The sequence below is a fragment of the Herpailurus yagouaroundi genome, unplaced genomic scaffold (assembly GCF_014898765.1).
Source record: "Herpailurus yagouaroundi ecotype Mexico unplaced genomic scaffold, PumYag 141, whole genome shotgun sequence".
Lineage (NCBI taxonomy): Eukaryota > Metazoa > Chordata > Mammalia > Carnivora > Felidae > Herpailurus > Herpailurus yagouaroundi.
The window spans coordinates 53,930,488-53,946,361 of record NW_024412396.1 but is presented as its reverse complement, the minus strand read 5'-3'; the positions used below and the strand labels follow the sequence as shown (position 1 = coordinate 53,946,361).

General features: G+C 38.3%; 1 protein-coding gene across 1 annotated transcript; it reads left to right on the top strand.

The window, feature by feature from the left end:
• Positions 1-425: 425 nt before the first annotated feature.
• DIO2 (iodothyronine deiodinase 2) lies at positions 426-15,196 on the top strand. Its single transcript, XM_040477906.1, is given in 4 exon segments — positions 426-1,412; positions 9,476-10,046; positions 10,049-11,593; positions 11,658-15,196. Coding segments are annotated over 3 exon segments (816 nt in total). The 5' UTR covers positions 426-1,190; the 3' UTR covers positions 10,072-11,593; positions 11,658-15,196.
• The last annotated feature ends 678 nt before the right edge of the window (positions 15,197-15,874 follow it).

Here is a 15,874-nt window from a genome sequence, read left to right as displayed (position 1 = left end):
GCATATACATCTTCCAAGAACTAGAGCAAAGACCTTCCATGAGGACTCTTCCTCTTGATCTACCTGCTTTCCAGAATCCTTTCCTTCCCAAACCCCTCATAAATGAACGATAACAATAATAATAATCAGAGGAGAGAGTGTTTCCCTATCAATCTGCACGTTACATTAAATTACTTTTCCCAAAATCTGGAAGTATTTCCTGAAAACTGGCAAAGGTATTAATTTTTTTTCTCTCTCTCCCTCTCTTTAAATCACAAAGCAAAATTCCACTGTCCCTCTACCCCCCCCCCCCCCCTCCTAAAAAAAAAAAAAAGTTGTCGAGTTTTGCTTTTCTATTCACTGCAGTTCTGGCCAAAGTAAAGCCCTCTTTCTCAATGACGTCAAGATCTTTACCAAGATTAGGCTTTCATTTCTCTATTGCAGCAATTAGCCAGGGAATGTATAAAAGGCTTCAGGGAGACTCACTGGGCTGCAGAGAGAGAGAGAGAGAGGCACTTTGCACCACAGACAGATAGCACGAAGGAAAACGCAGAGCGAGTGAGGAAGAGAAGAGTCCGTCGCTCCTGGGGAAGGGAGAGAGAGACAGGCTGGGAGAAGGAGAACAGAAAGTGTGTGTCAAACGGAGTAAAGAAGGGGAAAAACTACCCTTCAAGCACATTTTTGAAACTCTGGCAACTCCAGAAAGAAACGGGCTACGTTTCTGAACATTAGAGACAATGAAAAGCTAAAGAAAATTTTGCAATCTCTGCCACAGTCTCATAGGTGCTTAGAAATGAAAGTAGAGCTGCCTGTCTGTCACCGACTCTGAGAGGGGTGACTGGATTAGGGACGGGGACGCCAGTTTGTGTGTGGGTTGTTTTTTGTTTTTTGTGGGGGTTTTTTTGTTTTTGTTTTTTTAACATCTTAAATCCTGAAAAAAAAAAAAAAAAAAAAGGCAGCAGCTCCGAATTGAATGAATTGATGGGCACACTCCAACTGCTGGGCTGCAGAGACTGGACTTGGTCTTGCCATTTCTGCTTCTTTGAAAGAGGAGACAACTTGGGCTTCCTTTTAATTTAGTTTTTCTCCTTCTCCCCCCACCCCGGCCTTCCCCTTTATCTCCCCCACCCCCTCTATCACCACCCCCCTTTTAAATAAGAGGGTGAAGGGGAACCAGAGCGCACAAGGGAACTGACTGGGAGGCAGAGAAGATGGGCATCCTCAGCGTAGACTTGCTGATCACACTGCAAATTCTGCCAGTTTTTTTCTCCAACTGCCTCTTCCTGGCACTCTATGACTCGGTCATTCTCCTCAAGCACGTGGTGCTGCTGCTGAGCCGCTCCAAGTCCACTCGCGGGGAGTGGAGGCGCATGCTGACCTCAGAGGGAATGCGCTGCATCTGGAAGAGCTTCCTCCTCGATGCCTACAAGCAGGTGAGCTGCCCCGACAGGGGCTTCTCCCCCGGTCAGCAGGGGCAGGGGCTGGCGAGCGAGGGACCGCAGGCCCTGGGGAGCATCGGGCTGGGATCCTGGCGCGCTATCTAGGCTCCTGGTGTTACGCTCAAGGGAGCCCCTACCTGTGCCTTCCACACCTGTCACACAGGTTAGATTTGGGGATGACAGGTATTAAGCGGTTATGACTCTGTGCCACCTAGTAAAGACGCTTTCTAATAAGAGCCATTAATGTCTTGATGCAATTTTGGAAGAGAGGGTATTTGTGCCCGATGAGTAGCTTTGGGAAAAGTCAGAAAATGTTGGGGGAGGGGAGGAGACCGCTGCATTTAACCTGCTCTTGTAACAAACTTGGATTTTGATGTTTTGCTTGATGAGAGGCTGGGGTGCGCTAGGAAAGACAGTTCAGTGCTGGGCACTGAAAAGCGAGGGAAAAAAGAAAATGCTCCTCAGAACCCTCAGAGTTAGCAAGCCTTAACAAAATGGTCACGGCGGGTAAGATTTGGCATAAAAGCCCCCTTGTTTCTGGTAGAGGTAAGAGTTAATGAAAGCAGCCCTGTGTGCAGCGTCCTCCTCTGGGTGGACGTTGTTTTACTTGAAGGATAGTTGACATACAATGTACAAGTGTACAACATGGTGATTTGACAATTATGTACATTAGGAAATGTTCACCATGAAAAATATGGTTACCATCTGTCACCATACAAAGTTATTACAAACTTATTGACTATATTGTGCTATACTTTTCATCCCCATGGCTTATTTGATTTGAACCCTTTTGAAGTGGTTATAAGGCAATGAGTCCTGGGTAACTAGATATCAATTTGCAATAGGAAGAGCTGTGAACTAGCTGTCAGAAATCCAGACTTTGTATGGGGAAACCACATTTGCCTTCTCAAAAGTAAAAAAGTTGTCCTAGAAAGAGCAGATAAGTCTATGGTTCATTACAGTCTCAAAACTGTTACAACACATGCGTTGAGCACCGGAGCAGTGGCCTCACTTAGCTGCGGAACACACATCCCAGGGCTCCTTCTCAAAACCAGACCTGGTGATCTTTGTTTCTAAGACTTGCCTTTTGGCTGCTTGGAGATGTTGGTAGGACATCCTCAACTCCGATCTCAAGGGCCAACGGGGGGCATTTTGGCACTGGTCCTTTGTCAGTTGGCACCTCTGCCTATGCCCACGTGACTCCTGCTGATCTCTGGGCTTAAGAATGGACTCACTTGGCAAAAGTTGCTGCCAAAGTAGACAGTCTTGGTTTTCCCCAACTGTACTGGGGGACCTCGTCCCAGATGGCAGGGAAGGGAATTTGAGAGGCATATGGAAGGCAATGAAGTGGTACATTGTAGACAAACAGCACCACAGAAGCAGGATGAAAACTCAGAATCAAAGAGGAGGAAGGGAAGACTCCCCCATAAATCAACCCTAGAAAAATAAATCTGTGCATGAGGAAAGGAAAAGGAGTAGCTTCTAGTCACAAAGAATCCAGAGTAGGTTTGTTCCACTGAAAATTAAATATTCAAGAAGGAAATATTCATTGTGAATTCAGGAAGGTTTACTACAACACACATCTTTCTTATTGAAAGCAACCTGCATCTGTCCTAAAGGCCAGATAATAGTAAGAGCTCTTGTTAGTAAGTGAAAATTCCTTTTTGATGATATGAAACAATGCTTAAAGTTCTAATCATATAATCTCCATTATAACATGCATGTTGGGCAAAGGGGAGATGATGGAGGAAGATACTGAGATGACCATTTCACTCCCACAAATGTATCACTGAATGTGAATTTTTTATGTTTTGACATGGGAGTAAAGAATTTGGAAGAAGGTGGAGAACACACAAGTATGTCAGGCACATTATGAATTAGGAAGTTCCCTCATCTACTCTGTATTTTGTAGGTGTTAGGAAGACAAAATGGAGATGCCAATGGCTTGAACTCAGCATATTAAACTCTTACTTTTTTGAAAGATGATTAACATTTGCCTATAAAAGAAAAGTCACTTCTCAGGAGAATTTTATATATGAATATGTGCTTACATAGATATCTCACATAAAACATGGGGGCTGTGCTGTTACCCACAAATATTAAGTGACATTGTTTTTCCTATCAAGCAGCTTATTGAAATAAAGAAGGAAAAACAAACAAATGTCTCTTCAATAAACTTGATTGTTTATTTTTTCACTGATATATAGCATTCCATTATGTAGCAATATTTTGTTAATTGTATTCCAAGAAATTGACAAGGACAAGTGATTTTTCTTTTTTTTTCTTTTTTTTTGCATATGGTTTATGTATTCTTCTCCTGTATTGTTTCTATTGATTTGATTAGTGACCAAGTTCATAGCTGATGTTATTATGTTTGCTTTTTATGATTTATATAATAGATACCATGAGAAGGAGCAAACCAGGAACCCATATATCCAGAGACAAGACTGGACTGGGTGTACAATGAATAGAAACATTGTGAACACAGCTTGCACTGAATTTAGGTCTCCTCTGTCTCCCAAGTATGACAAGGGTGGTGGTAGCTGTCGTGGCATTTGAGGGTCACTCAGAATCTCTAAAACAAGTTGAATGACTTCCCTGACTGCTGTTTTCATCTGTGACGCTGTCTTTGGGTGTGGCCATTTCCAGAGCCACACTGGAGGAAGTTTTGTGTGAGGTGGCACCATGGTATTTCGCAATGCCAACTTACGTTATTTCAAGGCCACCACCCTCAGAAGCAGAGATTTCTGGGAGGAGGGGTTTGCACACCTGTCATACACAAGGCATGTCATTTCTAATTCCCCTCGTTGAAGGTCAGATATTTGGGGAGATAGTTAGAGAAAGTGCAGTAAAAGTGTTATCCCTGTATTTGGCTCCTGGAGGGGGTGACAAATAAATTAAAATAGAACAAAATAAAAACAACCCTTCTTCATTAAAATGTTGAATGGAATTTAAAATTAATTCCAGAGTGGAACCTTTAAAGATAATTTGCTCTTGGTTATAGGGAGTTCCATGCATGGGTTTTGATGGAAAAAAAGTCTACGGAAACTTGTGACGGACAGAGGTGAATAACAGATGTTTGTTATTTAAGTTTTCCTAATCTGTGTCATTGCATCTAACACTGCATCCTTGTACTAGCACTCCTAGACTCGAAAATGCAACCAATAAGCAAACTCCCCTGTCTGGGAACCGGGCTCCTACCTAAATGAAGTGTAAAAGTAAACACACAGTATAGATGTTGACAAGCAGTTTAATTTCTATGCAGTTAATATTGCGGTAGAAATACAGAAAACATATTCATTTGAACATATAATTTTGGTCTTGAAAGGGTCTCTAACATCCTCCTCCTCTTCATTCACCTCCAGCCTTTTGACACTAGTTTCTACAATGGAAAGTAGCTCTCTTAAGAGAGAAACATTCTCAAAAGAACACAAAGGAGGCCCCAGCCAGAGTTTATCCATCACTTGGATAGAACACTAGGAAATGATACAGCTTAGAGCTGCATTTTCAAGGCATGCACCGAAAACAGAAGGACCAGAGAGGAGTTGAACTTGGAGGAAAGAGTCAGTAGCTCATTCTTCAACTCTGGTTTATTTGGCCAGTTGGAATGTACCTGGGTAAATTACTGTTTAATCATTGTTTGGCCATGTTTGTAAGGACACTGATGTAGCCTGGTCATTATGTCAAAGAATTTGAAATTTCTTGATGGTTAATAAAGCCATCCTAGGGCTTTTGTGTAGCAAGAAGGATGTGTAAATATTGTTCTGCCAGACACCCAACCCCCATTTTTATCATTTGCCTTACTTCCTATCATGAGATGAGGTGATATTTTGTCCAGAAGCCTTTCTAAGGCTGTGGAAAAGAGGAAAAAAAAAAAAAAAAAACAAGGTTAGTAGTATATGCTCTATTTCCAGCTTCTGCTTGATGAATGGTTCTTTTTTTCCCCTTGCCCTGCATTTCAGAGTCCACATGCTAAAGCAGTATTATCCTTTTCCCCATGCACTGAACATTGTCAGTAAAAGGAATCCTATCATCACAGGAATCAAATTTATAGGCCATATATTTACCCTCTTGTTCATATTTATAAATATGGCTATCACAACATTTGCATTCGGCCTGGAGAGGTCATGTGTTATAAAAATGAAGCCCTTTATTTACTCCCTTGTTGGTGTTGTGTTGATGTTGATTACACAAACATAGGAAAGGACAACTGTAATAGCGCAGATGAGAGAGATAAAGTCAGTGATGACGATATTACATTTTACGTATGTCCTTTCTGATCCTTGGAAAATAAAGGGACCCTTTGGGAACATCGGAACTTCAAGACCAATTAGTGGAAATGATGCTTCTTGTGTTTGGGCATTAAATACTGGGCAGGGTTCTCTTTAGAGCAGCTAATGCTGGCAGGGAAAGAGGTACCGACCTAATTACTCTTCCGCAAGAGTAAAAAATGCCTTTTGAATGCCTCTTTGGCAAATATGTCTCATTAAGGACAAAAACCAAACACAAACCCTCTAAGAAGGAGAAATTAAGATGATAGGTAACTTGTGGCCAGGAGACTTTCTGTGCCACTGTGGGAAATTAAAACAAAGTTTGAGAGTACCAGGGGATAACTTGTTTTTGTTGAGCTTCTTTCCTGCAGCCTAAATGTTATTATGGGACCAACTTTATTTTCTTCATCATTTTGGCTCTTTGTCAAGGAATGCTTTGCTCCTGGGGAAAGCAAAGAATCTTCCATCATTGAAGACAATGGTGATTCTCCCATTCCATCTCAGCAGGGCATATAACTGAGCAAACCAAGAAATTCTCCACTTGAAACTCTGTTCATAATAGGAATTTAATTTTCACGGAGATCAAATGGGAAGATGAGAAATGATATTGGTCTCAAATGGCAATTGAGAAAGGACAGTAATGTCCTTTTAAAAGATTTATTTTTGTTTGTTTAAAGTGAACTTCCATTTTTTTTTTAATTTCTGAAGTTTTTTTTTTCTTTATTGTTGCTAAAGTGTCATCAGCAGGTTTTAGCAAAGATGGACAAATTTTATGATTAGTATATGATGTTTATAAAAGTAGACTACTGGTCTACTCACACTGAGACTTACAAATAATGGGTGTGGGGTTTTTTCTCCCCATGTAGTTTTATTAATATCTTTAGTCTTACCTATGCATTTTCTCTAACCTAGTCATCTTCATGAACACGCTGTTTATGACATTCCAATCTGCAGTAGGGTCCCATGGCTGCAGAGCAAAATAAAAAGTATTGGCTTCTTTGATTTCATACATTGGGAGCCAAGATAATCAAGAGCAGATCAACAGTATTCGGTGTTGATTATGGCAGAACTCTACAATAGGGCTCCAGGATTCACATTTCTGAATTATCTGACTCAGTGAACATATCCATCACCCAAACATAATTATGTTCATTGCAGGTCTAGGTTATTATTAAGTGTAAAATTTTTCACTGACCCCTAGGATTATAATAGCTATCATTCATTTACTAATTCATTCAACAAAATTTCCAGCTTAATAAAATGCCAGTGCTGCCCTCGGCACTACACACACACACACACACACACACACACACACACACAAGCATTATGTATTTGGTAACTTTTCTAATTTTTAATTTGAGAGTGAAGGTATTGTACTTGTTTGAAATTTTCTAAGTCTATACTTTGAAAAGAATTATGTGGCTGAACTATAGACATTGTCACTAAGAGGAAGGAGAAGGTACTTTAATTTTCTAAGAAAATTAACTGCAGGTAATATGAGAGCCACCTGTGACAGAAGCATCAGATGAGATTATTCAGTTGAATAATCAGGAATAATGCAAAATCAGCAGTTCTGCTTGGGTGAGAGTCAGGGGCATCAGAGGTCTTTAACATGACTCCAAAAACCAGATGGTTGTTTCCACCTACCAAGAACCTACAAGTCTGTAGTCTAGAGATGACTTTTCTTCTGTGAATGGGTTGTTGACTTCACAAGAAGTCACTACAGCATTTAATGGATTTAGAGTGAATGCATTCAGATCTTTATATCACAGTATGTTGAGGAACACAACACAGTATCATTGAAAGCAGCCCTTCTAGAGCTGTTACTGATAGTTTAAGTGGGAAAAATCTAATGAGAAGGTAGGTTAAAAGATATATAATACCTATAAAGTGTGTATCTTTAAATTTTAAGCATATTTTCATACCTCAGAGATGTGTGAGGTGTTATTTTACCTCATATAAAATAACCCAGCTGAAAGTGGTTTATAAGATTTCTCCATCTAGGGTAACTTGCAAATTAACCAAGAAAATTAATATAAACAAAGTAACTTTCTCCCTGATAGTAACTAAAAACAAATGTACTTATTTAAATAATACCAACAGCTTCCTTTTCTAAGAAAGAAGATTGTTATTTTAAGATTTTTAAAAAACTAATAGTATTGTTTCAAATCTGCATTGCTAGGATTTTTCAGAAGGGAGAGAAAGAACTTCTTTCCTTCTTTCTCTACAGTTAAAATGAGTTATGCATTCACATTAGATAGAAGCTTCTGAATGAAAGCCCTTGAGTATTTTACATCAGTTTGGATTGTTGAGTCTTTAACAATTTACTTCTAAGTGACTTCAATTACTAACAGTGTTATATGTGGCTGTATTTATATGAGGGAAATAAGTCGATCCAGTTGGGAGTGTTTTGTAATATTAAGTATAGCGTATAAAAATCAACTGGGCTGTCGTAAGTTGTCCGTAATGTTATTGGCTTTGATTAAACCATACTAGGAGAAGATCTGATTGTGTTAATTCAAACTGAAGTAATTGGTTCTTTTATGTTGCAAGCTTTTTATTATCAATTTACAGATCCAAAGGCCAGCAAACTTTCCTTCATTCTGTGTTCAGCTATTTAAACCACTTGCAAAGGGGCATGTGGAACAATTTTCTTCTATACCTTCTTTTATACCTGCCTGAGTATTTTAAAATGCAGAGGAGCTTGTTAATAGAATGTATGATAGAAAAGTAAATGGTTTGTGATTTCCTAGATAAAAACAGGAAAACAAAACAAAAACCCATGAAAAATGAGGAATTAAAATAATTCTGGAATAATTCTATGTTTCTATTTCATTTGTTTAATGGAAATGAACTCATTTCCATTACTTTTGGGTTATGGAAACCCAGAAGTAAGTGGTAGCTCAAGAAACCTCTAGAAAGGACATCATCCTGAGAAGAGATCAAATTACTTCTGAGGATAGTCTTTTTTTTTTTTTTAAAACATAGAGTTTCCCAGAAAGATGATATGCTGTTTCATATATTTGGGTAGCATTTAATAATGGAACCTATACTCACACAATGATTTATAGTATACAAGAGCTCATTTTCTTATGTTGTAGCCCTTATAACTGTCTGAGGAAGACAGGCATTATTATCAGCATTTTACAGATGGAAAAACTGAAGCACTGAAGAGGTGAAGTGGGAGTAGCCCTTCTAGTAAATGGTGGACCTCAGATTTCTAGCTCTGTCCAAGAATTGAGCCCATTGGTATCATTGTCCATTGGTGGAGATTAAGTAAATTAGCATCATGCAAGAATATAAAGGTCTTTCCTGAGTATTTTAGAATTCAGAAGTGGGAATACAAAAAAGAGGTACCTAACCCCCACAGCTCTGACAATTTCACTTAAAGTAGACCATTCACTTTTAACTTTTAAAATTAAGTCAATTAATCATTTGTTGTATAATGTGTGCTCAGCATTGACAGCAGACTAAGCTAGTAAAGAATACCAGCCTCAACATAATTATGAAAAGAGTGGTGCCTTCAATGGTTCTTTGAATGTGGTGCCTTCAATGATGAAAATAATTACCTTCAATGACTATACAGAATGAAAAAGACTTACTCTTTAGGGCCATTCTTTACATTACCAGCCATGATGCTTCTTTACTCAAATCAATATATATTTATCATATCCTATGAAGGAAATCCCACATTGTATTAGAGCTGGTTGGTTTTGTATAGAGTGAATTGGAGTGACAATGCATTTCATACGGTATTCTCTCCCTTTTTCTTTTTTTCACCATCAGGTGAAATTGGGTGAAGATGCCCCCAATTCCAGTGTGGTACATGTCTCTAATTCTGAAGGAGGTGACAACAGTAGAAATGGTGCCCAGGTGAAGATAGTTGATGGAGGCGAGTGCCACCTTCTTGACTTTGCCAGCCCTGAGCGTCCACTGGTGGTCAATTTTGGCTCAGCCACTTGACCTCCTTTTACTAGCCAGCTGCCAGCCTTCAGCAAACTGGTGGAAGAGTTCTCATCAGTGGCTGACTTCCTGTTGGTCTACATTGATGAGGCTCATCCTTCAGATGGTTGGGCAGTGCCTGGTGATTCTTCTTTGTCTTTTGAAGTGAAGAAGCACCGGAACCAAGAAGACCGATGTGCAGCAGCCCACCAGCTTCTGGAGCATTTCTCCTTGCCGCCCCAGTGCCGAGTTGTGGCTGACCGCATGGACAATAATGCCAATGTAGCTTATGGTGTAGCCTTTGAACGCGTGTGTATTGTGCAGAGACAGAAAATTGCTTATCTAGGAGGAAAGGGGCCCTTCTACTACAACCTTCAAGAAGTCCGGCGTTGGCTGGAGAAGAATTTCAGCAAAAGATGAAATCTAGAATAGCTGGTTGAAGGTATGATTGTAAAAGAGTTTTTTTTTTTTTTAATTATGTAAAGGAAAGGAAACTAAGAACTGAATCCACTATTTCAACTGAGTCTCATTGTCTCCCTGAAAGACAGGAATTTACGTGTCAGAAGAACATAAGCTTCTAACATCTCCATACTTCTTTTACCACTCAAATGGCATTTGGCTAAATAGTAGCCCCATCACATCTCTTCCTAGTGAAAAGCCCTGAGTAAAAAGATCCCAAGATGTAGAGGAAGAAACCCTGTTTCAACATGTGTTCATCTGCCTTGGGAAAGAAGTAATACAGCTGATGGAAGCTTTGGGACCTGAAGAACAGACTTACCTGAATAACTACTACGTTAGGGAACTATTATCCTTGTTAGTATAAGGGGTATTGCCTAGGCTTTATTCAGTATGGATAGAGCCCAACTGGAAAATTCCCAAATATTTACTTATGATGAATCCTTGAGTCCAGTCCTTGTGCTTGGGACTTCGTGTTTAACAATGTTCAAGTAGTTTTTGCTGTTTTAGTTTCTAGCCATCTGGTGCTCTCTGCCAGTCTAAATATGCCAGAACTCACAGATGTATTGGTAGATATCAAGAATGATTCCTGGAGGGTTAGATTATCTGAAATCTGAGGGTTACTTTTTAGGCAGGTGGGAAAGTACTAGAAGAAAATCAAATTGACAAGCTAGGAAAGGATGCAGAAAGATGAGGAGGCTTCACAGAGTTTCACTTTGAAGCTGTGGAGAGTGGGACTAATTTGTTAGCCACCGAAACATTGAAACATAAAACATACATGGGCCAGAAAAAGAAGCAGCTCAACTATAATTAGCATTGACAATATACATATGAAATCAATATATTTATCATATACTCCTGAACTAAGGGAGAAAGGGGGATTGAAAGAGGGGAAAAAAAAACACACTTCATTATTTGTAATTATGAGAATTTTTTGCTGGAAATAATTACTTTTTGAAACATGTTTGTGGTATGTATATTTTCAGTTGATTAATTATGCCCTGTGATACTGATTAAATGTAAAACCAATAGATCCAGTGGTACTGGTCTGTCCCTCTCCATTCCTACAATTATGATGTGGCCCCACTCGTTCTTAGTCTTAGCCTCCACAATGGTGTTCTCTGAATGCTGAGCTGGACTCGGCTCTTTCTTTATTTATATATAAATAAAATATATTCTTAGCTGCTGTGGGAGGTAGGTGCCCTGGCCATTCCGCTGTGGTACTGTTCTCCCAAAGTAGGTGAACTATAATGAATAATAGGTGTGAACAAACAAGATTTCTTCAGCTGCAAAATAGAGGAAGGCAAAGTTAGTTTGAGAAAATTCTCATTAGTAATTTTGGAGGCTTTGATATAAGGCAACCCTCAGTGGCATGGAATTTGGTGAAATGGAATTTCCATTTCCATTTGAATTTGGACTGGGGTCTTCCTCTTCCTTTGTTCCAATTAGCTGAGGTCTGGTAATCTAAGGCCTCAATTGTACATTATTATAATGATATGTGTGTGTGTGTATATATATATATGTGTGTGTGTGTATATATATATATATATATATATATATATATATATAGATACACACACACACACCATATTTCTCTTTAAAGATACTATAGTTTTACCTGTAATGTAAGTAATAGCTAAATATCATAACCCCAAAAGAATAGACCAACTAATTTTATATCATAAATTTTTACTGTAAATTTGAGGATGCTGTCAAATCACAGTATATGGTTGTATTGAATGTACAATCAAACGTTCTTATGACCATTCCATTAATAATTGAATCATAAAATAAAAGTAATAGAAAAAAATCTCAAGTTGAAAATATCTTCTGAAACTAGTTGCGTCTGAAATGAGAAAAAGGTGGGAACTGAGTAAGAACCAAAAGTACATTAAAAACAAAAAAAAGCTGGAGCAATATATCAGTTCTATCACTAGTTTATTGTTTAGACACTAATACGTTATTTTAACTGATGATTGTGTTTTACAGCAACATTTAAGCTTTCCAGTGTCTTAAAGTCTATAAAACACACCCACAAAGAAACAAAGCAAATTTTGAAAATGTGGCATCATCTAATAGATTTCTGGAAAATCACATGGAGAATAGATTATTTCAGACTTCTCAATTGTTAAACTCTACACTCCAGAATGATCAGTGGGCCCCATTGTATTTTATCTTGAAAATGGTGTTAAGATTATGTGATCCCCTAGAAAAGTAAAATGAAAACTTGGTTGCAGCACACTCACTCTGTTGTCCTTAAACTTCCCCTTTGTTCTACATGTACAATAATGGAACAGGATGTTAGAGAAGCTGGTGGGGGGATGAGATTTGGCTAAGGCAGTGCTAGTTGTCTGGGTAAAAGGATGATGGAAAAAGCACCCAGTCGTGATATATTTTTAAGGAAAGAGAAGGTTGTGTGTGTGCAATTCCTCTCCACGAGGATACTCCAATGGAGAAATGAAGCAGTGGAAGTAAATACACAAAGGCATAGGCTGAATATCAGGGAAAAAGATATGTTCAATAGAACATAGAAGACTTTCTGGAAGAAAGGCAGTTAGGGGCCAATGAAGAAAGTGAATTGACAAAGCTCAGGAATCCTACAGTATGTAGAATGGCTTGGTGTTACCAGAGTTATGTAACCTATTTATCTCAACATGATTTTTTATTATTTCCTATGATGTATCTTTAGGAACATAACAAGAACTCATTATTTGAGGTAGAGGAGAATCAGTGCTTAGCTGGTATGCTCAGAGAAAGTATTAGATTGTCAATACCCACCCCACCTATCTTCTCTTTTATAGAGTATGTTCCTTTGAACAATTGTTATTCATATATATATATATATATATATATATATATATATATATACACACACACACAAACAAACTTTGAGTTCTTCTTAGTACCTAAACATTCCCCCCGCCCATAGGCTATGTTTACATGGAGCTATCAGTTTAGCCTTTTAAACTGAGTTAGCATATCTATTATTGAAATAGTTTCTAAGCAATTTTAGATATTATCATAGCATCTGGATTTACTCAAACATTTAGTGTTTGAAAGACTTATGTCTTGGAACTATTCAAACTTACTTTATTTTATTGCTTAGAGAAAATAGTGGAATCAACATGACTTTCTTGAATGGGCATGAATGAGATGCCTGCACAATGATGTTGAAATGTTTGATGTAGATATTAAAATGTAACTGACCTCCTTAGAGGCAGACTAGTAACTGCTCTTTGTATAGCTAAAGTGAAGCCATTTAACTTATATGACTTTTTATATTCATGTTTTGGATCTTTGGTACTATGTCTTCACCTTGTTTATAGAATTTACCCTTGATTTTTGGTAATATCAAGTTCTAAATGGTCTATTTATTTAAATTTTCTTGCCGTTAAGCAGAAAATGCCTATTCTATAACCAAGGAAAGAAGAAAAGCCTGCTGTCTTTGATTTTGCCTGGAGTGTATTTCACTATTTGGGCTCTTGAATAAAAAAAATATGAAATATGTTAATATGTTGAGGTCATGTGTGGGTACCGCCTTGCTGCATAAAATACCAGAGGGGCATATTAAAGACAATATCTATGCCTTTGGGAGAATTTCCAGCTGGACACAGGTGTTCTTAGCATGTCCTGTGGGTTATGTCCACAGCAAAAGGAATGCACTGATGTACAGGACTTCCCATTCTGTAAATCTGACTGATGGTTTGGAAAATAAGCTTAATTAGAATCATATGGCCCCTGCAAAGGGGGAAATGTAGATACCAATTACTGTACCATTGAAGGGTTCATGAAAACCTCTCCAGCATTTAGAGCTTTTCAGAACATGTCCAATGTCATGTCTCTCAGCAGTGGAGAATTCTAATTCCAGGAACTTAAAACGATATTGCCAAAAATCAGATCAAAAAAAAATTTTAGTTATATTCCAACTTTCTCCCTACTTTCTCCTTTATCTTAAAAATAGAATCCAAACTTAGTCTTCATATGTACATCCAGAATGGGGTATAAGTATCAATTTCTGCCTTGGTGATTTGCAATCTCTTCGTAGTATCTTGAGGTCCTCTGTGAAAGAAGGTAGTAGGGCCTGGGAAAGCCAGGAAGTTGCTAACCTGGAAGAACGAGGTCCTGTGAATTTGGTCTATTGATTTGGGAAGGTTTGAAAAGATAATTCTCACCATTGGAAGAGGGCTGCTAGGTGTCAGTGAATGACTTTAGGAAGAGCCAAACATTGGGCCACTTGTTAATGCCTTATGTTCTGGATAGCACCAGAAGCAAGGTCTCCGACTTAAGAGACCCAGCTCTGTTCTAAGGTGAGTCTGATACAATAGAAAGCAAACATGTACAGATATCCAAAAAAAACCTGCTCATGCAAGTCAGGGCTTGCTGCCCATCTTAGGCAGCAGTACCAGAGCTCTAGGGAGTTTATTTACTATTTACTGGGGAGATCTCAAGGACGAAGGAGATGTTAAATGTAGTCACTATTTGGGTTCCCCCCCTCCCCCAAAAGCAAACAGGTAAACACATAAATGAAAGAAGCCCACAGAAGGGGGTGGGAAATAAATTAAAAAATCTCTCAAGCCTTCTCCAGACTATGTCACTGGCCCATGTACTTTTTATGTGTGTTAGAATGAAAGAGTGTGAAGACATAAGTATCCAGTACTTTATAACCAAAGCAATTAAAAGAAATTGGGTAGGGAATGTTGGCCAGTTTCATTTTCTTTTGCATCACATTATCACCAGACTATATCACTAGCCCAAGCAGTCGGGCACCTGGAGAGGGAGATTGGGATGTGCAGAGGTGACCAGTGTGCAAATGATAACTACTGATGAAAGAGTCACTGACTCAGTTAGTGGTTGGATGTAGTCACATTAGTTTTCCTCTGCCCGTCTTTGTCTCCCTAGCAAGGAGAATATTTGGGGCATGATGCTATGGGCACTGGGTAAATGTGGTAAGAATGCATGTGTGTATTTCTCTGCTTCTCAGTTGCAGAAACAGAAACGCTTTGGAGATTATCAGTAGAAAGAGTGTTATTATATTGGTGCTGAGTGGTATGTGTGCTTTTAAAATTTGTTCTTGTATTTTAATAAATTTTGAATAAAAGAATAAAGTTACTCTTTGGTTCTGTTTGTTTATTTTTAAATTACTCTCTAGACCTTGCTCCTGGCTGGAACACATTCATGGTTGACAAGGGAAAGAGAATCCATCATTCTAATATTTATTCCTTGGTATTTGTGGGTAAAGACTCCGGCAATGCCAGGTTATTTTAATCTCATGCTGTGTGCCAGAGTCTTCAAGGAAATTAAGACAAGTTAGAAGAAAATCTTCAAATACTTTCCATATTTGTGAACAAGTCACACACAATTCATGGGAAGGGCCTTATTGAGATCATGGAGCAAACTTTTACTTTGTTAAATTTATGCTCCAGGTTTTTTAAGTGCTATAAATAAACTTTCCATGAGTTGGTTAAAGCCATATGTATGTGTGTGTGTGTATATATATATATATATATATATATATATATATATATATACACACACATATATAATATGTTTGGCAGTGTATTAATGTATGATGAAAAAAATTTGAACACACTTCTATCAACTACTTTGCATTATGAGAAAGTATAAAGGATATGAATGTTTTATGGAGGCAGTGGTCTGTTAATGACAAGAGATGTATTTGCAACATGGTTAAATATGTACACTTTAATCCTGGAAACAGGTGACTCAACCAATGTATTAATGTATCTTGAGACTCTGAACTTACTCATGGTTTCCTACTCATAATAA